Here is a 22576-nt window from a genome sequence, read left to right as displayed (position 1 = left end):
TTGTATACAAACGGAAAAGTCTTATTGCAAGCAACATTTGCTAGTGATTTGATTCAATTGCAATAATACTTCTTATTCTTCTTCGAAATTTGATTTTCGCATTAATTTTATAATTTACATTATTCAAAAAAGCTTGTAACTATAACTAGTATACCTATTTTCTATGACAACAAATATCGTTAGTTTGTTGTGTAGGAATTCGTATGTAGTTTAAGATTACAGTGATGTTAGAGCGGCGAGAGAAAATAATCAACTGATCGTATCCATTTTAAATGATCATAATTTTCGGACAATTTGAAAAGTGTAGGAATTCATTTGTTGTTTCAATTTCGCTAAGGTAGAGCAACTGATCAATTACTTTTAAAATGATCATAACAGCCATGCACATTTGGTAATAAATGATCATAAGATAATATTTATTTTAAAACACAGGTTTTAATGGAATTGTGCTTTTTTTTCTTTTGTAACACAAAACAAAAAATTGTATTTCTTTATTGGTTCTGTTTAGTATAACGCATTTTCTATTTAGTATACAGGAAATGGTAAAATTACACAGTCTGCTGTCGCAGCAATAATTCCCGTTGCAAAAGAAGTAGCTTTACAAAAAAATATATTCCTTACAGAAATAACTGGTATGAATTGGAAGGATGCAAAACACGACAAAGCAAACAATCCCACATTTCAACGGTGCAAGGACTTCGAACGCTTAACATGCGTTTATCAGCGTCAGCTATGGTGCTACCACACATTATCGCTCAAACATTATCGCAAACTGTAATGATTGCTTGATTGTCCTTGTTCTCGGTCACTTCCTTGCTAGCTAATTTGTCCTGGACCGCCTGATAGTTATCTCGTACCCACTCGAGAGCTTTTACGAGGTCCATCTCGTCGATGTCGGCATTGTTCATGCAGTCGAGCCGTTCGCGAAACTTTCGCGTGAGCTTCTTTCGATGATAATCCGCTTCGATGTCCTGTTTGGTTCTCGGGATTCTAAAGCGGAAGCAACAGCACAGCATGATTACGACCCCGAGCACGGACCCACAGGAAAGCAGCAGCAACTCCCACACACGCATTCCAAAAAACCATTCTGTTTCTAGAATAGCTTCCGCCTCGGTTTCAACGCTCAGTTCATCAACCATCACGGCCAGATGTGTTGTATCCTTTTACTTCTTGCCGTTTTTATCCAATCGTTCGAATCCAAACAAGCAATTGGAACGTAAGATTAAAAGACCACCTTTACGACCTGCGCTATCACTCCCACTCGTGACGTGACGAGTTTGCAACTGTCTCAAGTGTACAAATCGAGCCTTTTGAATCCTTCCCGTAGCTCCACCGTCGTCGCTGTGTGGGTGCGAATGGATAAACGTTACTCCTAGTTCCACCGTTCATTCCACATCCTTTGCTCGCTCGCCAGCAGGGAGTGCCTGTTTGAAATAAAGCAAGCAGAAGGCTGCTTGTAGGACGCGCAAAATAAGGGAGTGTCCCACCTGCTGCTTGCTTTATTGTAACCGTTTCCACAGCCGCACCCAGCCGCCCTCATAGTGAATCTATCTATCCTTGCAAATTCATCGGCTCCTTAGCGTTCGCCTAGAGCGTATTTTGGCCGTTGACCATACATCATCTTGAAAGGTCGAGCCGGAAGCAACATGTATTCGCTCTCATTTACGACCCTCATGGCCTTCATGTGTGTGACCTGCAGTTGCATTCGAAATTGAAACGACAGTTAACGATGTGGAGTCGGTTAAGTGATAGCTTCCGGCATCAAACGATGTGGGTGTGCAAAGTGTGCGGTCGATAGACGAACAAAGGGTCAGTTTCGGACCCGTTTCATCATCTTTTAGGATGAATCAGGGTGATGCAAAACGTAGAACGGAAATATTTCTTTCAGTACAGTTCTCTTAGCGCAAACACAAGACCGTTCGCATCACGACGTCTTGTTCCATCAGGTTGGATAGTTGATGGGTCTGATTTATTGAAGATGGTTGCTGATTTCATAGCATTTTTGGAGTCTAGTTTTGCAATCCATTTTTACTTCCTTAAACTGCATTATCCGATCTAGGGGAACATTATTCATCGGTCGAAATTTGCCACCTCTACTGGAACTGTAATTCACGGTAAACCTTTGCCTACGTGTGTTTTTTACCAACAAATGGTTTGAGCGGATTTCATACAGTAGGAATCGAGATATTTTTCCGTTTTAGTTTTCCAAATCCCGCTTGTCACAAACGACGATCAATTAGTGGATCTATTTTGCTTGCAACAAACGAGACCCCATCTCGAACGAATGGCATTAAGATCCTCCATAGCTACAAGCACAATGAAAAAATTCATCTCAATGTGCAGCAACCATAGGGAAAACATGATCGAAGTTAGTAATTATCGCTCTTTTGCTCGCTAGCTAAAAGGAAGTTATGTTACATTCACATTATTCATTTGTTCCGAGATATTTATCATCGAATTCTCTCCGTTCATTGCAAATTGCAGAATCGTTCAACATTTCTACAGGGCGGTTACAACTTGTTCAGGACGATGAAACGGCTACGATCAGGAAAGGAGTTTTGTGTTTGTTCGCCGGTAAATAAATGCACATCAGCTTTCACTCTTCGTTTCGTACCTATCGCCAATAGCCTTCTCCACCAGCAATAACTAGTTTTCCTCGGCCTATACTACAAACAACTGAAAGAATAATCTTCTCGATCGCCAGGCCAGGCGTCGGTAGGTCGATCCCACGGATGTTAGTAAAATGGTAAATGGCCATCCAATCAAACCCCGAGCCAACCATAAACGAGGATCAATCTTTAACTAACATATGCTTACTAGTTTGCTCTCTCATTTGCTCTTTTTTTCTCTTTCTGTATCTTGCGCGGTTGCTTTAGTCATGGAACCCTCATTTTACCCTCGTTTGCTTGCGCTTTTCTAAAGGCTACTAGTAATAATAGTATTAGCAGTAGTAGTACTAGTAAACAACGTTTCTTGTGTGGTTTGGTAAAATTCGATGAGGAAAACAATACTTACGTTCATTTTCTGTTCTTCCGTGCTTCCGCCACGGTTCTCTTAACGGTCGTGATTAGTATTGCATTTTTCCAGCGTTCCTCTGCTGCGCTTACGCATTCTTTACTGGAGGGTGTGTTCAAAATACTAGCTACCCTTTTCGTGCTTCTTGCTTTTCATTTGATTCTGATTCTGGAACGGCATCGTAACAAACGATTGCAAGTGACGGCAGAGTGTAGCTTTCTTTTTCTATCGTTCATTGAATTGATTAGTACATTGAGTAGTATCTCTCGTCTGATTGGATGCATCAACAGCCCCCAGGCTTGTGATTGGCATTTTGATCTTTGTGCGATTTTCCTCGATTTTCCACATCAAGCATATTCCAGACAATCCTTCAAGCTTATCCAAGGATTGCCATACGTTACCGCAATTGGTTTCAACCCATAAATGCAACCTCTATAAAAGTGCAATTGTTAGTAGATGCTTTCTTTTAATTTAAACCTGTTTCTTCCTGCACGATGTTTGCCATCTACTTGTTTTCTTTTATAAAATTAATTTTCTTAGCTTACTGCACACTCTTTCGTTTCTGCTATTACTTCCTTCCAATTGAACTGATTATATGGGTTCGCGGTGCAGTAATTTACCTCTCAATTAAATGCTTTCCAGTTTCTTTAGGCAATAGTTACACTCAGAATTGTATGTTATCTGTCCCGGCCCTACATCAGTTCACAGACACGTTTATGTTGGCAGCGATGATTAAGAAATTCCAATACGATTCTACTTACGGTGTCTGTGTATTTCGAAGTGTATATTTTCGACTAACTTTTACTATTAGATGTCAAAGTGTATAGGCGTAGTGTGGTGTGTTTGAATAAAGAATATTTGCTGTATCTTTGTTTCCGATTTTGGGGAGAGCTTAAAGAGTCTATTGCAACAGTTAGCTTTTTCATGCTTAAATTCGCATTTTTTGTTTTGTTTTTTGCATTACTATTCATTGGACAAATGTCTGCCATCGTTCATCTTTCTTTTTTTTGCAATTTATATATGCTCATGATTCATGCTTGAAAATGAATGTACTCATCAACGATGAAGTATCGCAGACATATGGTCTTCAATTAACAAGATGTACCGGAAGCTTTGGCATGCATTTGCCCCATGTTGGTTTCATTTTTCCATTATCCCAACCAAATGCATCCTATCCGCTAGGGCGGAAAATCATTTTTGAGACCATTTCATATCCACTCATTGCTCTTTCGCTTCTTTACTTGTTTGTTTTATTAGGTTCGTTTGAATACTTACACATTTAACAACTAGACGTCCGACAAGTTCTAGAATCATTCCTTCCTGATAAATGTTCGACCGCTATAATTTAGATAAAAAATAATCGTATTAATAATCCGTAAAGCCTCCAAAGAGTACAAATGCTTACGTTATAGTTTTCTTTTCCGTAATTTTTTGCTCCGGTCGAGCACGGTTGAGCACCTTCAAAAAGTCTGAAGTCTTTGCACGCATTCGCGAGTGAATGTACGCTTTCGAACACTGTAACACAAAAGAGATTAGAGTTTGATCAGTCCTTTTACGAACAGTTCAAACGTGCTAGAGGAATCCTTTTGCTACGTACCTTAATGTGATAATGCAAGTAATCACGAAACATGTGAATTAAATTGATCGTATTATCACGCGTTTCCTTTGCGGTGTGCCTTGGAAAAAGAACTGCAAAGAAACGCAATTTGAAAAATCAAAATTAGTAAAATAAAATTTTAACGGTGGGAAGAAAAAAACACCTACCAAACGTGACATAGCCAATATTTTCACCGACCCTAGCTCCCGTGTTGGCCAGCTCAAGTGGGGGCTCCCTATGGGAGAATAATACTTGCGGAGCTGTATGCGATGCCCTTCGGCCTTCGCGCAGCTCTTGCATGAATACTTTGCCTAACACTACGTCGTCTTCATCACGGAATATCGTACTAAACACGACCGTCACACGGTCCGGTTTGGCTTCAACATACCTATGAAGGAGAAGAAAAAAAGAAACAAAACAGTTTTTACTTGGTCCTATGATCAATAAAACGTCAATAAATTGGTCATTAATCCATCTGTTTCCTTTACGATTTTAACGCTGTTTTGTTATGTTCGTGGAAGACGAACAAGTTATTTTGAGATTTTACGGCCCAGTCAACAATTAAAGAAATGGGTTTCGTTTATATCGACACAAAACCAAAGGATGGCTCCTATCCAATTCCTGCTTATCGTGGAACCACTCACATTGTTTCATCATTCCGATAGTTGATTACTGCTCTCTTTTGCCCTTCGCCTTCACCCTCGCCTTGTGTCTGAAAGTCGAAGTACTTCTCGAAGACGGACGCGAAACAGTTTCGCTTCAAGAGTCCGATTTTTCGCACCGTCTCTTCCCAGTTTTCCGGAATGTTTTCCAGATCGACCAGCACCGACACATTGTAGCCATCCTCGGGTGCAACTAGCAGCTCACCGTACTCTCGCTTTAGCAGCTCATCGGCCCCGTGTTCTTGCAGTTGTTTATAAAACTTTAGCGATATGCTTGTCTGGAACAATATACAGCAAATGGAGGAAGAAACAATCAGACAACAAGAAATTGGCTTTAACAACTTGGTTGAGGGATAGTAGTATCGTCGTTAGGCATTGCTTTCGTTGGCCTCGGTCGACAACCTTCAGGAAGTCTTTACTCTTCTCTCCATACCGAAACCTGCGACACGTCCCATGTTAAGCGGGTCGATTGTTTGTCGTCGCCAAGAGACTAAGCGGCCATCAATTGGATAATGGAAACAGCATTTCGCCTACATTGCGCTTTGCCGTGCAAATAGCTTTACGATTAATGTCGATAATGCTGCCTAGAAGGAATACGTACTCGCACTTTCGTTTTGTCGCCATTGATATTGGAAATGTGAAATAACACTCCGTCAAAGTCGGCTACGGTCACATCGATGGATTCCGCTTTGTTTCTGCAATTAAGATGGGAAGTATTTGCATTACAACCATGCGTTACATATATTGTTGAGGACTATGAAAACAAGAAACAAAGCAATACCCATTATGACAAAGTTTCGGAATTTTTGCTCTCTTGTTGCATCGGCAAGTATCTTTACTTAATCGATAACAGTGAACGAAAGATACTTCGCCATCGGAAAGATAAGACCAAGCTCAACAAAAGAGATTCATAAAAACGAACTTCTTATCTGTCGTTGAGGTATACTATATGTTAAATTATTACATTTTGAAACGAATATACTTTTAATGTCTCCCAATGCTGCACTCTAGTCGCATGCTCATCGCACGTGTGAATCATCAAGCTAAAGTCTCCAAAGGATTGCATCGAATGTCTTGGCTAGCCCTACATCAGTTCGATTAAATCGAACTCAAAACGACGATGTTCACCACCTTTTGCTAGGTCAACACTTCCATTCCATACCGATATGGACAATCAAAGGAACATACTGCAGCAGGAAAAGATAAGTGGCGCTTTATCAGTCGAAAACACCAATCCCGAAGAGCGCCTTTTTTGCGATCTCTCTGTGTTCGTGTCGATTTAAGCGGCGGAAATTTACGTTGATAAGCGCGCGATAACGAACAAGTTTTGGCCGTTTTCCCCTCTGCAATAGATCCGACCGGTTGGGTGTTGGCCACGGCGTTCAGCAGAGAAAATCGCCCCGATGTTAGCTACCGTGGTGGAGTCGAGGGTTGGGCACATGGAACACATCACCGTCGGGTGGTTGGGGTTTCTTGTCCAGGCGGCTATGCCTCATACATATCACAATGTGGATGCGTCACCGATGGAGCACAAGTTTCCATTTTAGGCCATTGACGGGGCTCTATGTTTATGCGCTCGCGAGCCAAAAGTGTCGATTGCAACTGCATTACGTCCTGCTTATCGACGTTTGCAAGACATTTCGCTACTTTTTTAGCCAAGCAAACCAAGGGGACAGCGCTTGTGGTTAAAAAATGACATTTATGATTTTGTAACTCGTTGCGCTGGCAACGGCAGCTGGCTTTGTGGAGTAGTAGCTAGGAAAGAGAACTGCAAAACTCCGAGACTTGTCCATGGATGACGTGATGATGCCGCTATAGCAGCTCGATTACTCACCCTGCGATTGCATTTCTATACTTGACTGTTAGCGTTTCCTCCACAATCCTATTGTTGATCTCCAGCAGAATCATTTTTGCTCATCCAAACAGCGAATCGCCTTTGCCCTGGATCCTATGTTGCTTTTACAATGCCACGGCAGCGATTGGCAAGGTGGAGGTAGTGTACTACTTCGGTTTGGCTGTACGTGCTTGAAGCGTCTTTTTTTTTGCTTCGTGGCCCAGTTGACTTTCTTAATTCGGCGGTTCGCGAATGTTTTTGCCACTCCTTGTGCGTGATCTCACGTTTGCTCGCAGCCAAAGCACTACCACTACCACTTGATCTTTGGCTTTCCTTGTCGAGGGTCGTTTTGGTTTTTCTCGCTTGAAAAAACCCACCAATTCGCAATTCTATGCGGGGCAAATTAATTAAAAATCACCGTTTCCTGAAGACTGTAACGCCGCCGCCTAGCTTGGAAGGCTGATTCCACTACACGCACTACTGCCCTGATGGTGGAGCTGCCCACTTGCCTCGCTGATAGATCCAACTTTTAGCCACACACAACGGCACACAAACACACACACAGGAACGACTGGTACATACATTCACGCATGGACAAAAATGCCTCCCTTGCGTTTTTCTGCACGACACAGCAGACTTGGCAAGCGAAAAATCAGCTTGTTTTCGGCCCACCTTCCTGTTATTCTTATGCACCTTCTCTACTGGTGGCCAACACCGGGACGAAGACCACTAATTATCACGCAAGAACCTGCCACCGAACGCGTTGCAGCAAACCGACGGCACAGGCCGAATCCGCACCTCACCCACCCGGCAAATTAGTATTAACCGGAGACAGACGTTGGCGCAAGAGGGAAGCCGAAATTTATCCCGACTTTTCTTTTCCCGGAGAGAAAAATCTAGCACGAAAACACAACCTTTTTTAGCGGAACCCGGGACACAGTTTTTCCTAGCGTTTTTCCTACGGTTGTTTCTTCTTCTTCGTATCTTCTTGCTTACACGCTCTTCCTTTCTCCTTTTTTTGCTATTTGACTCTTTCTCTGTCTTGTCATCCGAGCCGCAGATGACATTCTATATCGGCGGATGGTTTACAATGTAGGATATTTTACTTTCCGTTTTACGCAACTCAACCGAAACGAGTTTTCTGTAATATCTTTGGAAATCCTGCTGTGGAATAAATATATTTGGAACGAGCATTTGTGGATTTTTGTTTTGTCTACTGCTCTTTTGTGAGGTTAAAATATAAGTTTGCGCCACTTACTGTAGTTTCTTAATGTATGAACGCTTTTGTCCTTAAACCACACACTGTGATTCACTACCCAAAGTTCTACCGATTCTGGTAATCGAATGATATTAAAATAATCTGCATTGGCTTGATGATTTGGTAGTGTTTGACTGGAAACTATCAAATAATCTTCTATTGTTCTTTTTCCATGTTTTCGGCTTTCAAAAAGATAACTAGATACAGAGTAAAAATGCGTTAGGTAACACTGCTCAATTACATCCCGGGAACGGTTCTACTCGATTTTTTCGAAGTACAAATTGGATTTTACGATTCATATCTTCGTTGTAAATAGCTTTGCACCGTTCAAAATTAATACGTCTCCGGGTCTGGAATGGCGAAAAAAGATCATTAAAACCAGAAAGCAAACAGCTGTTCCAGCACAATCATACCTGGAACGGTTTCTCGTAATAGCGAGTACGCCGGAATTGATCGAAAATCTCCTCCTTGCCTAGAATGCGATTCAGGACTCGGCAAGCTTCCTCGACGTTGTTCTTTTGCACTAAAACAGTGCGTGCGATAAACTTGGCATGATGCATTTCGAGAAGGATGGTCTGAAATGAGGTTGCATAAACGATGCTCTTTTGTTTCAACGTTGCACAACTCCCAATCGCTCTAGTTCGACAAACACCAACGCATAAGGAAGCAAACTTGCTTGCCTTTTGGTTTAAAGCACAAAACTTAGTCTAATTTATCAACTTACTGTTTATTCGGGAATAATTTCGCTGTGTACAAACACAACACTTCCGGCACGTTTTTCGTTTCTTTTTCTCATATTTATGAAATGACAGCCTTTTGTTTACATCTGATTCGTTTAACATAACCATATTCTGATAAGACACAATTGGTTAAGCATTTTAAAATGTCTAGCCCCGATTTGATTCATCAGTACAAAACTACGTGCAATAAATTGAAGAAAATACAGCGGGTGTTAATCAAGTGAGTTAATTGCAAGCTGCTGTGATAAAGACCTTTTTTACAATGTGTTTCTGTTGTTCTATGCTTCCAGACGTTTTGGACCAAGTGTATCTGATGTATCGGAAGAGTTTGGCTCGTTGGCCAACAGCTTCAACGAAGCCTTCCAGCCAGAGTATGCCGCAAAATGTTACATTGGCCAAAGTAAGTGCGACAAGCTCATCGGTAACGATATGGGCGAGGTCGATGCTCTGCTCCGAGCCGCTCGATCCTTTCGAATCGCGAACGAGAAGCAAACCAGAATAGGGGCTACAAACGTTACCCAGGATTATCACGAGGGCGCATTTCGATGCTACACGTTGGCACTTTCCCGGCTCCCCGACAAATCGGTCATCGGCGCGGCCATCATACGGGAACTAAAAGAAGTCAACCCGAACGTGGAGCTCACAAGTGATTTCAACTCGCCATGCCATCGCATATGGGATCTGGAACAATCCGCAGAGGAAAGTATTGCTGCGCGGGATTATGTTGCCGCATTCGAGAAGCTATCGGAAATATACGACAACCTAACGGAACGCAAATGCGAAATGCTGTACCAAGACGTAGTAAAGCGGATCGAGGTGTCCCGGCTGTTATTGCTATGCCTGCTTCAGCTGCCTCCGTCCGTACGGTACGACCATAAATTCATCGAGCGATACTCTACCATCGGTGACGGTGGCCATCGGGACACGAGCCACTCCCAGCCACAGCTTCCGGAGGATCTTGTGTTCCTGCTCCAGTCACTTGTCGTGTCCTGCCAGGCGAAGGATGTTGAATCGTTGGTATCAGTTCGGGATGAATTGTGCCTTCGGTCGGATTTAACCACATTCCAGCACGCCCTGCTAAAGGAAGTGGTAGCAAAGTATTGCAAATGATATTAGATAGATAAATCTCGAAGATACATTTGGAGATCGTATGCAGGGTGGTATAACCCGGTATACCAGCTCGTTGTACATAGCACCATGAAGCATGCTACTGATGTAAGATACAATGAAAATGATAATTTTACATTATTCGCCATTTGTTAGTTATAAGTCTTTAAATTTCCAAATATTACAATCCGCATCTAATGTCGATCAAAGTAAAAGAAGCTGGTAGAACTCGTTTTCATCGTAGCAGCAAAAAATAACCACTACCAAAATAGAAAATAAAAATTTTACCATTTTATTGCATGTGCAAATAAACGAATATGCTATAAGATACACGAAATAATGCAGTGATTTCTTCAAAAGGGAAAGAAAACGAGGTAACGAAACTATTGAGACAGCTTCTAGAAGATTGAGAAATTTCCTTTCGTAAACCACAGGTAAACCAGCGTGTTCCCACAGCCCTTCTCTGATGAGGATCTTCTCTACCCCTCATGTTTGTAACGTACCACTTTTGGTATCGGTCTTTACCTGTGCGCCATTCTCCCTTCGATTCCTGCAGGAATCCAACAGAAAAGATTTATGCTCTGCTATGCGGAGGGGATGGGTAGAAAAAAAAGATTGAAAAGAATTGGCGAGAAACATACATTAAGGGTGGTGTATGTGTATGTGTGCTGCTGCTGCAGGATCAGTTGCAACGAGGGTCCTTATTCTGGTTTCTTTGGCTTTCATCGAACAGTTGGCTCAGTTCTCATTAGAACAGTAACGACTGTGAGAAGTGCAGAGTTGGTTGGTTAAAGCGATCCCGCTAGTAAAGAAAAATGCATCAGCAAAGTGCAAGAATGCAGTACATTCCGCCCAATCCGTCGTTGCGATCGAACAGTGCGTCATCCACGTACACAGTACAGTACATATCTACCGGCACGGACGCACCGTCTGCTGTGAATACATCCGTGGCAACCGTAATGGCTCCCAGTGCCGTGTTTGAAACTGCAGTGGCTCCTTCAAAGATCCTGCCCGTGTGCTCAAGCGGTTTGCCACATGGAAAGCCCATTGGCGGGTCGGGAGCAACCGTCTCATCGGATTACAAAGGAGAAAATGCTGTCGGAACACTGACGTATTCGTCGCAACAATATCCTACTCATAATACGGTGCCTAAAAGTCCTGAACGGAGTATACCAGCAGCACCTGGATGTTCCATCCCATTCTGCTGGGCGTTGGTTGAATTTGAAACGACAAACGACGAACCCAGCGCGTACACGGTGATAGACTCGTCACAAATCATTGAAATTGCACGTGATACGAACCGGCCGGTTGACGAGGGGACGCAGCGAAAACGTGATTCGGCACTCTACACAGGGAAGATGATACACGTGATGCGGGGACGGTACATTATGCCGGCAACAATCGTGATCATTTCCGGTAAGTCAATCATCCATTCAAAATCTCCCACCTCTTTACGAGGAGTAACATTCGGTTATGTCGTACCAAACCCCTTGCAGAGGACAAAAATTTCATCGAAACAGAACTCCAGCAGCTAAGAATCATGGCTGCGAATAACCTGATCGCTAAATCCAGCAACCGTCATCAATATCACCCGAAACAGCCACAACAGGGACAACCTTACTACAGCAAAGAACAGTCTGGTTCCACTCAACAGACGCAAGCAACGAAGCCAGCATCGAGACAGTTTCCGGATGATCACGAGAATGTACGTTTCCGTTAACACGTGCACATGATCGTGGTGAACTTTTTTCATCCACCAACATCTCGTTTATTCACATTTTAGGAAAATGGACGGGCAAAACGATACCGTAACGATTCCGGCTCCGAAAACCTTAGGATCTTGGGACCAACAGAACCAGACGTGTCCAACGTTTACCGCGACAGTATGGCCGGTGCGAACGTTGCTGTACCTGTAAAGTTGGAATCGTCTGGTGAAGCGCCATTGGGAAGAACCATGGCTGCTCGCGTAGATAGGATCAATCGAATGAGCCAACCCACCGCCCCAATGACGTTCGATCAGCAAACACAAACGACCAATCTATCGACGGAGAACAACTCGTATCAAAATGCAAAATTCTACAAGATTTTATCGTACCTCGAGAGTGTCATGGCCGAACAGAAGGGTTCGCGCATGGAGAATGAGTACAACCGGAAGCTACTGTACGAGCTGCACGAAAAGATGCAAGTCCAAGAGAAGCTCCTCAAAAGCCTCTGCAAGCAGGTGGCAGCGTTGCAGGATCGCAATGCAACGACAATGTCCACACGGGAAAACCGGGAACCCGACACGATCGAGAATTATCAACCACCATCCGCTGGAGCTGAAGTTGTGGTTATGCGCGCGTACGAGACAAGCTGTGAGAATCGAGAGTTGGCAGATCACAAGACAGGCTCAAACAGTGATCAGTGGACCACCATATCGAGACTAGATTGCGTCGGTGAGCTGCAGCAAGACGTGAACAGTAACCAGAGCTGGAGCTCGTCCGTCAACGCGGCAATCGTGATCGACGACCATGCTTCGAGAAACGGCGTGGCATCCGTAAGCATGGACGATTTGAAAACAAACTCAGAAATGCAATTCGAGCCGCTGGACTCCAACTACACTGGTGACGGACGGGTGGTGGTAGGAAAATCCGCATCTTCCATAGAGGTGTATGATATGATCAAACACGACTGGGATGATTCGCTGAAGGAGGACGAAAAACGGAACGACGTCATCGTCCCGGATGGTCAAAACGAGCACGACAAACGACTGTCGGTGGAAATGCAAATGGATGACGTATCGGGCGACAGGGTAGCGATCGGCGGAAACAACACACTCGTCCGGAAGTCCGTGCTTGAGCAGATCAAGTGGACGAACTATAAATGTGCCACCCGGAAGCTCCTGCTGGAGGTGTTCTCGCGAGAGCAACTCGCCAGTCATTCACTCAGCGGAAGGCCCTCACCAGCGTATGTAACCCAATCGGACAAACCGGTAAAGGACCGGCTGGATCCGAAGGTGGTTGCCGACGTGGTTGAAATCATTTGCAAGCGGTGCCACGTGGAAGAGAGCATGGTACGTGCGGTGATCACGACTAAATGTGCAGATGAAAACAAGATGCTGCGCCAAAGAATAGCGGCACTTGCCAAGAAAAATGTTACCAAGGGAAAACTAGTAGGTCAAAGCACGATATCGGACGAGAAGGACAAAGAAAATGTCTCCAATATATGAAATGGGAAATTTCGCCAATCTGTTCGGGGGTTATAGAAGCCTGGTCTGAGGAATGTTGAAAGTTGTAAATTTTTATGTATATGAGTTGTTCGCGTATTCAAAGTTTCGGATTTGATGTACTACAAATATATCGTTCTTTTCATTATTCCCATACTGTGTTTAATCTCTCCTACGGCGTAAACCAGGCGTCTGTTCCGTGTTGTATGAGCTTGACATAAGTGATTACAATCTTTCCCAACTCAGACATGGTGTACTAACAACACACTTCTACCACACCATTAATACCGGGAGCAATTCCGTGTGCCAAAGAAAATAGTAGTACAAGGAGAAATGTTTTTGCTTACCAATTCGCCTGACTAATGCCATCCTAAACATCCTAAACCTGTTGAGGTTTATACTAATGCCCGTCGCATATTTTCCTATATATAATGCGTAGTCTAACGACCGGTTCCGTCGTTGAGTGTTACTACTTCAACACATTATGGTACAGGCGCTCGATTACGCCTAATAATTCACAATTTAAGTTTAGCTAACCACACAAGCGTCGTTGGCCGTCAGTTGGTGTACGCGATTTCATTTGTCCCTCGAAAAGGAGAGATTCAGTGCGTTTGTCAAGGATCGATCATCGCAAACAGCGTTCGTTTCATTGTCTGCACGATTAAGCAGTTGGCAGTTTTTTTTGTTTTTTTTTTTCGCGAAAGGAAACACACCCACTGCATTGCAATGAGGAATCCCGTTCGATTCTAATCACAAGTCTCGTACACATTTAACATGAGCATGGAAATGGTATATGTAGAAAATTTCCCTGTAAACCGCGAGCTTTATCGAAAACTTATCAGTAGAGAGGAGTGTGACGACGATAGTGCTGCAATTTGTCGCATACTACAAAGCCGAGCCACCTAAAGCTCCAAACAGGAACAATGCGCACGAATGTGATCGAAACGAAACAACATCACAATCGAACAAAACATTCAAACGGAAAATCCGAACGAAAAATCAAACTTTTAACAAGCATACAAAAGACATCTCTTTTCAGGGTGCGGAAAATTTTGACCGATCCTAACAACACACGGCATTATTGTATGCTGTTAGGCACGTCTGGAAAACGTGCCCTGTTTGTTACAATGCAACCCGATAGTACTATTCCTGTACAATGATCGCGTTTTCCGTATCAGTTCCACATTCTTGTTGTTTCAGCAGTAACGCATCGTCTAGGATTTTCTTAATTTTGTCCCCCAACCGCACGTTGTCGCCATCGTCGTCCGCAAGCGTCGGTGTTGTCTTTGGAACGTCCCCACTTGCCGCATCGTTCACGGTAGCATCGGCAGCAGATTCGGTGCTCACTGCCACTGGGACTTGTATTGTTTGAGTGCTTAGCAGATTATCGCTGCCGGGCGGATAAATGGCACGGATTACTATCGGCTGAGCGGTGACCACGAGCGAATCGTCATTTGTCGCCGGCTCTACGGTGCTTTTGACGGAACCCACTGGCACCGTACGGCGCGGCGTGTCCTCGGGCAGTTGGTCAATCGATTCCTGCGATTGATAGACGGAAGACGACTCTTGCGATGGCAGTTCGGACAGGCTCGTTAGGTCCGTGTGGATCCCGCTGTCTTGTGAACCATTCTCACTGTTTGTACTATCCGTTTGTGGCTTATTGTTGCAGTCCTGTTGCTCAAACACATGCCATGGGTGGGAAATAAGAAACGAGCATAAGAGGGAAAGAAAAAAACATCACAACATTAGAATAGAACCGAGCTAACGGCTGAGAAGAATACGATTTGATCTAAGGATGCGTTTGCGATATGGCTGCGGTTTTTTAAGTTTAAGATTATAACAACGGTTCAATGCCAAAGTGACACGAAACGATGTAGCATGATAGTAATGTGATGGGCATGATGGAATTAAACGATGCAAATACGCTAATGTTACACCATGAGATAGAGGACGAGGGAATGCTATGTTATATCAAATAGTAACCGCCATTTTACAACACCGATAGGACAGGGGTGATACAATTGTAACAGGAATGAATAAACATGATAAGGACATGTTTCCAGCACTATGAGAGAGTTGTAATGTCGTTTTTTTTGCGCTACTATGTGAATGAAGATGACGAAAATTATGGGTAGTTGGTTCGCTAAGATCGATTTTTGAACGTAGTTAAAGGTTACTTTCGTAATAGAGACAATGGAAACATTCGAAAAAAAATTGATTGGCCATATGGCCGAACACACTAAATACTAAACAGGCATCGATGCGAAAATCTATGAAGAGGACGTTGAACACGCTACGAAATTAGGCAGTGAGAAATTTGCTATAGGGTTGTTGGGAAAAACTTTCAAAATCCAACGGAATGCAGATTGTGAATTTTGTTTAAAAACACCAACACAGTATCTTTAATCAAAGCAACCGTTTAGACTAGTTGGAATTGGAGTTATTCACGTCACTTTACGGAAACTTATTTTATCGATATTACCTTAGGAAGATAAAGGCTCTTGAGAGGGACACAAGGACATATTGGGCACATTGAAGTAGACGGACTGATAAACGTTGTGCAAGGAAAGGATCTATGTTTGAACCGAAATTGCCCCCAGAGACCCAGTTGGTATGCGTTTCAGTCTCAGGGGTGGATAAACGAGTCCAATGGTTTCAGTAAGGATTTGGAACTCCCCAAATATTGTTACCACCATTATTGATCGTTTCGATGATATCTTCGATCGCCTATTGAGCGCATGGTAGACGAGCATTTTAAAGGAAAAAAGAAAAAAGAGCATTTTGCAATGGTTCGATTAGAATGGAATACACTGCTTCAGCTGCAGCGTATAGTCACATGTAGCAAATTGGAAAATCGTGAAAAAAAACAATCAACAAGAATTTCCCAACCTGATTAGTGTTCCAATTGTTGTTGTAGTTGTTGTTGTTCAGTAGAATATTTGAGTTGGAAAAATTGATTGAATATGAACTATCACAATGGGAGTGGATCGTAACGAGTGTAAACTAGCTTGCTCTGTTGTTAACTCTAGAAGGAAGAAATAACGCTAAGAGATAGTACTTGTATTTATAAGACTATTCGACGAAACACTAAAATAGACGTAAAAACAAACTACCTTCCTTAGCAGTATGAATACAATGCCATTGGTGGCAATTTCTGCATGTAAAACATTCTAGATTATAATCGAAAATTGTTTATTGCAACCCACTAGACTAGTATTCACGAAAAATCTATGCATCTTTAATTCAACACAACGCTAATGAACTATACAATATCCAAGAGTAAGCTGGTCGATAGTTACAAGTGTGGCGTCTATAGTTTAATTCAAAAAACGGCATATTTTAATAGAACAATAATCAAAACTCAATATTAACAATCCTAATTAAAAAAGGGAAACAATTCAACAAGACAAATAAAACTCATTGGATCGGCAAACATCACTGCCAAAATGTTGATCGAAGCGATAATTTTTTTTAAACAATTGTAAGCATACGGACTTTTAAGTAAATGAAACACACTTTTACGCGAATTTTCTCTTGACGTAAAGACACAAGAAGATAAATTAAATGAAAAAGAAATAAACGATAAAAAATAAACATACATTTCGAGACATTACAAGACTTAAACAAAAAAAAATGTCAAAAATCAAATCAACCTAGAAAGAGATGATTTCACACTTACGACCCCGTATCGTTCGACAACGCCAGTACGCGGCTCGGAATGCTGACCAAATATCCTGTCCTCATTTTCATTTTTATTTTTTACAACAATATTTGCATTCGATTGATTGCCCGGTTCGATTAGCCGGAATCGTTTTATCAGATGTTGGTATTATACAAGTGTTTTAGACATCAAATTTATTAGGTTGTGATTCAATTGGTTTTCCCAGTAGTATAAAATTAGCAAAAATGTTACGTTTGCAGTCAACAAGAGGGAAGAATGTAGACCCAGAGATCGATAAAATTCAGTAAGAGAAAGAGAAACGTTTAGTAAACACAATAATTTTGTGTGATCCGATTCAGCAGAATCGATTGTTATCTAGTGTGTGTATACTGATAATAGAGCAGTGTACAACAAGAGCAGAGAAAGAGAACATAGTGTGTTGACTGTTGTTGGCTATATGTACATGTTTGTAGAGTATAATAAACGGTCAAGTATAACAAGAAAAATGTATCGAAATATTAAGTTCAAATGTAAGTAACGAGAGTAACAAGAGAAAGATGTAGTAAAAGAGAACCAAAATAAATAGAGGAGTGCCCACGTGTTCAGAATCTTTACAAAATGAGTAAAAGCCATGTATGAAAGTTGTTTGAAAATCTGTAGTCCAGATGTAAAAGTGTCGCATTCTAGCAATGCCAGGATGCAACAGCGTGTCCATGAAAACCATAAAGCTATAAATAATGGACGCATTTTGTGTGGTTCGGTGTGAGAAGGAGGAGTGTGCTTTACGTGTTTGTGCTTAGGTACTGCTAGAATTAGGGTTAGCCGCATAATGGCATACATGGCCTGGTTCCATTGGCACTTGGTGCCCCTCTTCTTTTGGAACGTGAGATGTAAAGGTGTAGTTTTTTGTCGCTCCTTAGCGAAGGTATGTATGTATGTGGTTGATATATTTATGTAATTCTGAGCTCAAGAAAATATCTAAATTGAAGCAAACCTTTTGATTTGACTTTCATTCACCCAGATACTTTTTCGAGAACATGAACTAGCCAGAGCGCTTTGCTTCCCTTTCCCACGACACTTACCTTTTTCAATGTGCTGGGAGGAACCTGCAGATGCACTTTTCGTGCACAAAGTGACTGCAGCAGTGCGACTCCTTCCGATCGGTTTTGGCTGTACCGATGCTCCCAAGCATCTAGCAATCGATTATAGTACCTAGGATGCTCGGTAAACCCAATGTATCGGTGACTGTTCGGAGCCGGAAGGATCCTTTCCAGGGGTGCACTACGGGCAAGTTCATCTTCGGTTAGCAGCAAACATCGCACATCGTCTGGCGTTAGTTCTTCCAATATACTGCTGAGATACTGAAATCGAAAGAAAAACAATGAATTTTATCAACCACTTGGGCCCAATGCATACAACGACCCTTCAACATACATCCTCACGTGACATGTCTTTCTGGATGAATTGGTTATGTTTCAGTCTTTCGGTCTTGGACAGTCCGGTCGTGTAGATGCGCTTATCGAAGCACAGTGGTCCCTCGAGACCTTGCTCTTTAAGAATTTCCTTCTGTTCGGCCATTGGTATTCTAGGAGGAATCTATGAAACGGAAACAAACGACAATCGTTAAGCAAACGTGTTTTCCACGAGTAACTTCGTGACGAGAAGCAACAAAGGATTACACACCTGATACATAACGGTATTTAGAAGCGCTTTCACCAGAGGTCCTTTCACACAAAGATCCAACGAGGAAGCCGAGTGTAACGAAGGCGAAATGTTTACTTCCAGTAGCCACGGTACGAGCTCTGAATCGAGCAGCACATCGATGCCAAATAGCTCATAGCAGTTGTATTTGCACCCCACGTTTACTTTCGACAGTGCATGAATAGACCCTTCACCGGCGAGTACTGTTCTGAGGACTAAGTTACGCAGTGCACTCCACAACCGATCGACATTGATGCCCTGTTCCGCAAAGTACGACCAGAGCGACTTGATGGTCCACTTGTGCCCCTGGCATGCGTCCGCATCCTCGTTCTGGCTGTAGTTGGTTGACAGTTTGTTAATACTGTAATTCGTTAAATGCATATACCGATCGCTCAGCGTTTCCGACTTTTCGCTGTATTTTACTGACGCGAACCGCGCTAACCCATCCGTGTGCATGTACACACGCAACGGATTCAACGATGTCACTAGCACGTACAGTCGCAGATCAAACTTGCTGCCGTTAATGAGCAACGGCCTCTCGATGTAACGCTGCACGATCAATGGTTTCCGCTTTGGGATCTGTGACCAGCGATTGACTACCTTAATGCCTGTACCGCGGGCCGACGCCGGCGGTTTTATTATCCACTTGCAGTTGCGCTGATTGTAGCGGGGCCACAATTGGCGTAGCATTTTTAAATCCTGAGGTATGATGTAGGTACGAGGCATGAAACCAAACTCCTTCTTGCCATGGCGGTTCATCTGCGTCTGCAGGTTACGCCACACTCGATCCTTTCGGCCGATTTGGAAACTTCCAGGAAGATGGTTGAACTTTTGATACGGTCGCAAGGTTTTGAAACACGTGCTCTTCATGTGTTTTCCCCAAGTTCCAATCCAATCGTTTGTTTCTGTAAAAATACCCACAAAATTGTAGTTGAAACTATAGCGCTGTCATCAAAGGTAGATAAATTTATGCTACTTACTCTTCAACAAACGGAATCCACTGTTGAGTAGCACCTTTCGAACTACGATTGGGGTAATGAGTGTCAGCTTCCATTTCAACACTTTATGGATGGCGGGAGGCATCGGGGGCCCTTTCTCCTCGTGCGTCGCAAACGTAAGATACGGAGGAACGTACGGAAACAAGCTTGGTGCAAGGGGACCTTCCGGTGCATATCCTCCCATTACTCCACCGATCGATGTGACTACGGGCGTTTTGCTACCGAGAGACGGAGACGGTGAACCGGATTGTGATTTTGGCTTCTGATAGGCCGCAGCCAGATACGAGCGATAATTGTCCTCCGAGTCGGTCAACGAATCATCCAACACTTCATCGCCACTGATCACAACTTCATCGTCAAGATCATCATCCTCTCCGTTACATTCATCGTCCAGATCGTCATCATCGTCACCGGCATCCGATTGATCGATCGTTTCCGCGTCGAGATCTTGCGTGTGCACCGATTCTCCGCCGCTCGTTCCTATCGAAACACCCGACGGAGTTGGCGAACAGTTGCCTGTATTGTGCACTATGCCGATTATAGGCAAAGTCATCGAGCCTTTTTGAGCTAGCGGTTGTGGGGAAGTAGACTTCCGACAACCATCGGAAGGTACAGCCGTACCGACGACACCAGTACTGGTAAGTGTACTCGCTAGTTTCGGCTTCAGCCGATTGTGTGCAATTCGATTTGCCCTAACTGCCACTTTCGAGGAACGAAGCTGGCCAGTCGTGGAACCGGATAAGGCCTTTGAACATTTGGTGCGTTGCCCGGCTACAACCCTACCAGTCGTTTGAAGATGGTCGGTTGGACTAACGTCCATCGCTTCTGCCGCATTCACTATTTTCGAAGGTGGTGAATCTTTTTGGCTGGAGAGAGGTATCACCGAGATGACGGCTGGAGATGATAGCGACTCGTTTCCAAAGGCGCCTTCGCCATTGCTGTACATGGCAAAGGATTCGTCCGCTTCCAGTGTTGGGGAGATGGTATCCCGTGTCCGTTTTAAGGTATTCTAGAAGAAGAGGAAATAGAAAATGCATGTTACTAAGCTCCAGGATACCGGTTAGCAGCACCAACACTTACATCTCTACTTTGTCGATCACGTTGGGAGGACGCGATAGTCCGCTGTCCGGTGAGCAGACTGGTGTTGGCGGAAATTAGGCCGCTATTTCTGTGGGCACTGTGGTACATAAACTCCTGCGGTTCCGATTCACTTCGAGCACGCATCTTGCGCCCACTACGCTCCAAAATGGTGGCACGGGTGGTAAAATTGGCTTCAAGATTGCGCGCAAATCGTGACTCAAGCTGCCATTCGTTTGGGACGAAGTATCCACCGTTTCGACGATCCTTCCGCAGACCGTCCAATTCACTCATGTACAAGTCCTTCGCATTCACACCACCGCCACCGAAGAGATGATTTTGTGCAACGTTTTCTTTCGCGGGTTGCTGAGCGCTGTTTCCGGTGGCATGTGAGTTTGTGCCGATCGTTGGCAGCAGATCGTGGGTGGGCAATGGTAGCACTTTTCGGTTACCGTGATGAGGCTGCTGTTGCAGAGAAAAGGATTCGATGTACAGTCCGCCCGGCGACATCGATACTTGGTGATCATGTAAGGACATCGTCGTGTTTCCTCCGCCAGACAGCTTCTGCTTATGATGGTTGAGATGATGATGGTGATGGGACTGATGGCTATTCCCTGGAAGCATTTTCCTAGTTTTGCTGGGTCCCTGCTGATCCGTGCTCCCGTAGAGAAATGGTGCCATTGGAAGACTTTCACTGCGGCATCTCCGGCGCAATGGAGCAGAACCGGTGACCGAGGAATTCATCGTAACTGGGCCATTCGTACCCGTCGTGGCTGGTTGCTGTTGTTTCAAGGATTGCAGGCGAATAGCTGAGCTTCCGTTACGGCCATCGGTTCCGTAAAGTCCACCGCTTACGGCTGATTGGGTGTGAGGGGGTTGTGACGATGTCGTTGAGCCGTTTTGTTTGAAGTCCATAATGGTCGCAAATTTGGTAGTTATCTAAAAGAGCGAAAAAACAATTGAATTAGAAATGTTTACCTACTTTGCATCAACATATATTGCTTTCTTCAAACTCAATCGTTGTCATGGCAACAAAGTGACTTTGTGATAACTTGAGCCATACACGAAATGATGAAATAAAATACAGGTTTTGTAGTTACACAGTACAAACATACATTTTGCCAAAACCATGTACAGCAGGAGTACAGCAACGTAACGAGTATTTTAAGAATGCTTTCGAACATATTATCGGTATAACACTCCTTCCGAACCGGTGCAAAAATCCAATGGCCGTGTGTTACCGTAACGGAATGTGCGCGACTGACCGACGGGATCAGCTCCACGTCGGTGCGCAGATGCAGAGACTGATGACGGACAACCCCAGGTCACAATGTTCCGACACCTGCAACCACTCTGGGGACTTTTTCACGTTCAATTTCACGCCGGCAACTTCTCGACGTAGCAGCACGAAAGGAACCACGCGTGAAACCATAAAAGTGGCAAAAATAATATTGCCAAACGTCACCGTTCACTAAGCACCATGCGGTTCGCCAACCAGCCACCGTAGTATGCGAGGAATTGTATGGTGACGAGTCTCACCCATAAACCGTGCAAGCTGTTTGCTTTCGTTTGGAGAGGGAAAACCGACCCAGACGGTTCTCTTATCTTGCTTAGCTCATTCCCGATGGACAATTTGTGAGGCTGCCCGAGTAAAGGCCTATAGGCGTGAAGGATCTCTCTCCTTTTCTCTCGCTTTCTCACGTGCGCTCTGCGAACCGGTC

General features: G+C 43.7%; 5 protein-coding genes across 6 annotated transcripts; 1 reads left to right on the top strand and 4 right to left on the bottom strand.

Moving 5' to 3' along the window:
- Nucleotides 1–503: 503 nt before the first annotated feature.
- On the bottom strand, nt 504–1386 carry LOC128725753 (transmembrane inner ear expressed protein). The gene has a single exon (XM_053819521.1). It carries the CDS (start codon nt 1137–1139, stop codon nt 756–758), a length of 384 nt encoding a protein of 127 aa, XP_053675496.1. The 5' UTR covers nt 1140–1386; the 3' UTR covers nt 504–755.
- A 429-nt stretch (nt 1387–1815) lies between these two features.
- LOC128727236 (probable actin-related protein 2/3 complex subunit 2) lies at nt 1816–7516 on the bottom strand. Of its 2 annotated transcripts, XR_008410838.1 has the most exons (8): nt 7109–7516; nt 5876–5969; nt 5257–5552; nt 4780–5000; nt 4613–4704; nt 4421–4530; nt 3016–4353; nt 1816–2306 (listed from the first exon to the last, which is right to left on the bottom strand). XR_008410838.1 is itself a non-coding variant. In XM_053821124.1 (7 exons), the coding sequence occupies exons 1-7, from the start codon at nt 7180–7182 to the stop codon at nt 4326–4328; spliced, it is 915 nt and encodes a 304-aa protein (XP_053677099.1). In that variant the 5' UTR covers nt 7183–7516; the 3' UTR covers nt 1816–4325. The 2 variants fall into 2 exon arrangements, 1 of the variants encoding a protein (XP_053677099.1); XM_053821124.1 differs by having other exon boundaries at nt 1816–4353.
- A 1066-nt stretch (nt 7517–8582) lies between these two features.
- Nucleotides 8583–9147, bottom strand: LOC128726180 (28S ribosomal protein S21, mitochondrial). Its single transcript, XM_053819973.1, has 3 exons — nt 9091–9147; nt 8780–8941; nt 8583–8716 (listed from the first exon to the last, which is right to left on the bottom strand). Exons 2-3 carry the CDS (start codon nt 8924–8926, stop codon nt 8600–8602), a joined length of 264 nt encoding a protein of 87 aa, XP_053675948.1. The 5' UTR covers nt 8927–8941; nt 9091–9147; the 3' UTR covers nt 8583–8599.
- Nucleotides 9148–9249: 102 nt separating this feature from the next.
- LOC128726410 (uncharacterized) lies at nt 9250–10309 on the top strand. The gene is made up of 2 exons (XM_053820218.1): nt 9250–9326; nt 9397–10309. Exons 1-2 carry the CDS (start codon nt 9250–9252, stop codon nt 10214–10216), a joined length of 897 nt encoding a protein of 298 aa, XP_053676193.1. The 3' UTR covers nt 10217–10309.
- Nucleotides 10310–13569: 3260 nt separating this feature from the next.
- Nucleotides 13570–22190, bottom strand: LOC128722490 (tubulin monoglutamylase TTLL4-like). Its single transcript, XM_053816156.1, has 7 exons — nt 21971–22190; nt 20859–21794; nt 19761–20787; nt 18763–19685; nt 18514–18675; nt 18162–18440; nt 13570–15089 (listed from the first exon to the last, which is right to left on the bottom strand). The coding sequence occupies exons 1-7, from the start codon at nt 22037–22039 to the stop codon at nt 14562–14564; spliced, it is 3924 nt and encodes a 1307-aa protein (XP_053672131.1). The 5' UTR covers nt 22040–22190; the 3' UTR covers nt 13570–14561.
- Nucleotides 22191–22576: the final 386 nt, after the last annotated feature.

This window comes from Anopheles nili, chromosome 3 (genome assembly GCF_943737925.1).
Source record: "Anopheles nili chromosome 3, idAnoNiliSN_F5_01, whole genome shotgun sequence".
Lineage (NCBI taxonomy): Eukaryota > Metazoa > Arthropoda > Insecta > Diptera > Culicidae > Anopheles > Anopheles nili.
Note: the sequence above shows the minus strand (reverse complement) of the source record. Positions and strands in the feature narration are given on the sequence as shown.

Excerpts from the sequence above, each read along its gene's own strand:
- LOC128727236 (XM_053821124.1), bottom strand. The coding sequence starts at position 7,182 with ATGATTCTGCTGGAGATCAACAATAGGATTGTGGAGGAAACGCTAACA. Across the intron at positions 5,553-5,875 it reads GCGACAAAACGAAAGTGCGA|ACAAGCATATCGCTAAAGTT; the intron begins GTACGTATTCCT and ends ATATTGTTCCAG. Across the intron at positions 4,705-4,779 it reads TATTGGCTATGTCACGTTTG|TTCTTTTTCCAAGGCACACC; the intron begins GTAGGTGTTTTT and ends GTTTCTTTGCAG.
- LOC128726180 (XM_053819973.1), bottom strand. The coding sequence starts at position 8,926 with ATGCATCATGCCAAGTTTATCGCACGCACTGTTTTAGTGCAAAAGAAC. Across the intron at positions 8,717-8,779 it reads ATTACGAGAAACCGTTCCAG|ACCCGGAGACGTATTAATTT; the intron begins GTATGATTGTGC and ends TCGCCATTCCAG.
- LOC128725753 (XM_053819521.1), bottom strand. The coding sequence starts at position 1,139 with ATGGTTGATGAACTGAGCGTTGAAACCGAGGCGGAAGCTATTCTAGAA.
- LOC128722490 (XM_053816156.1), bottom strand. The coding sequence starts at position 22,039 with ATGTTCGAAAGCATTCTTAAAATACTCGTTACGTTGCTGTACTCCTGC. Across the intron at positions 21,795-21,970 it reads GTACATGGTTTTGGCAAAAT|ATAACTACCAAATTTGCGAC; the intron begins GTATGTTTGTAC and ends TCGCTCTTTTAG. Across the intron at positions 19,686-19,760 it reads TGGATTCCGTTTGTTGAAGA|AAACAAACGATTGGATTGGA; the intron begins GTAAGTAGCATA and ends GTATTTTTACAG.
- LOC128726410 (XM_053820218.1), top strand. The coding sequence starts at position 9,250 with ATGTCTAGCCCCGATTTGATTCATCAGTACAAAACTACGTGCAATAAA. Across the intron at positions 9,327-9,396 it reads ATACAGCGGGTGTTAATCAA|ACGTTTTGGACCAAGTGTAT; the intron begins GTGAGTTAATTG and ends CTATGCTTCCAG.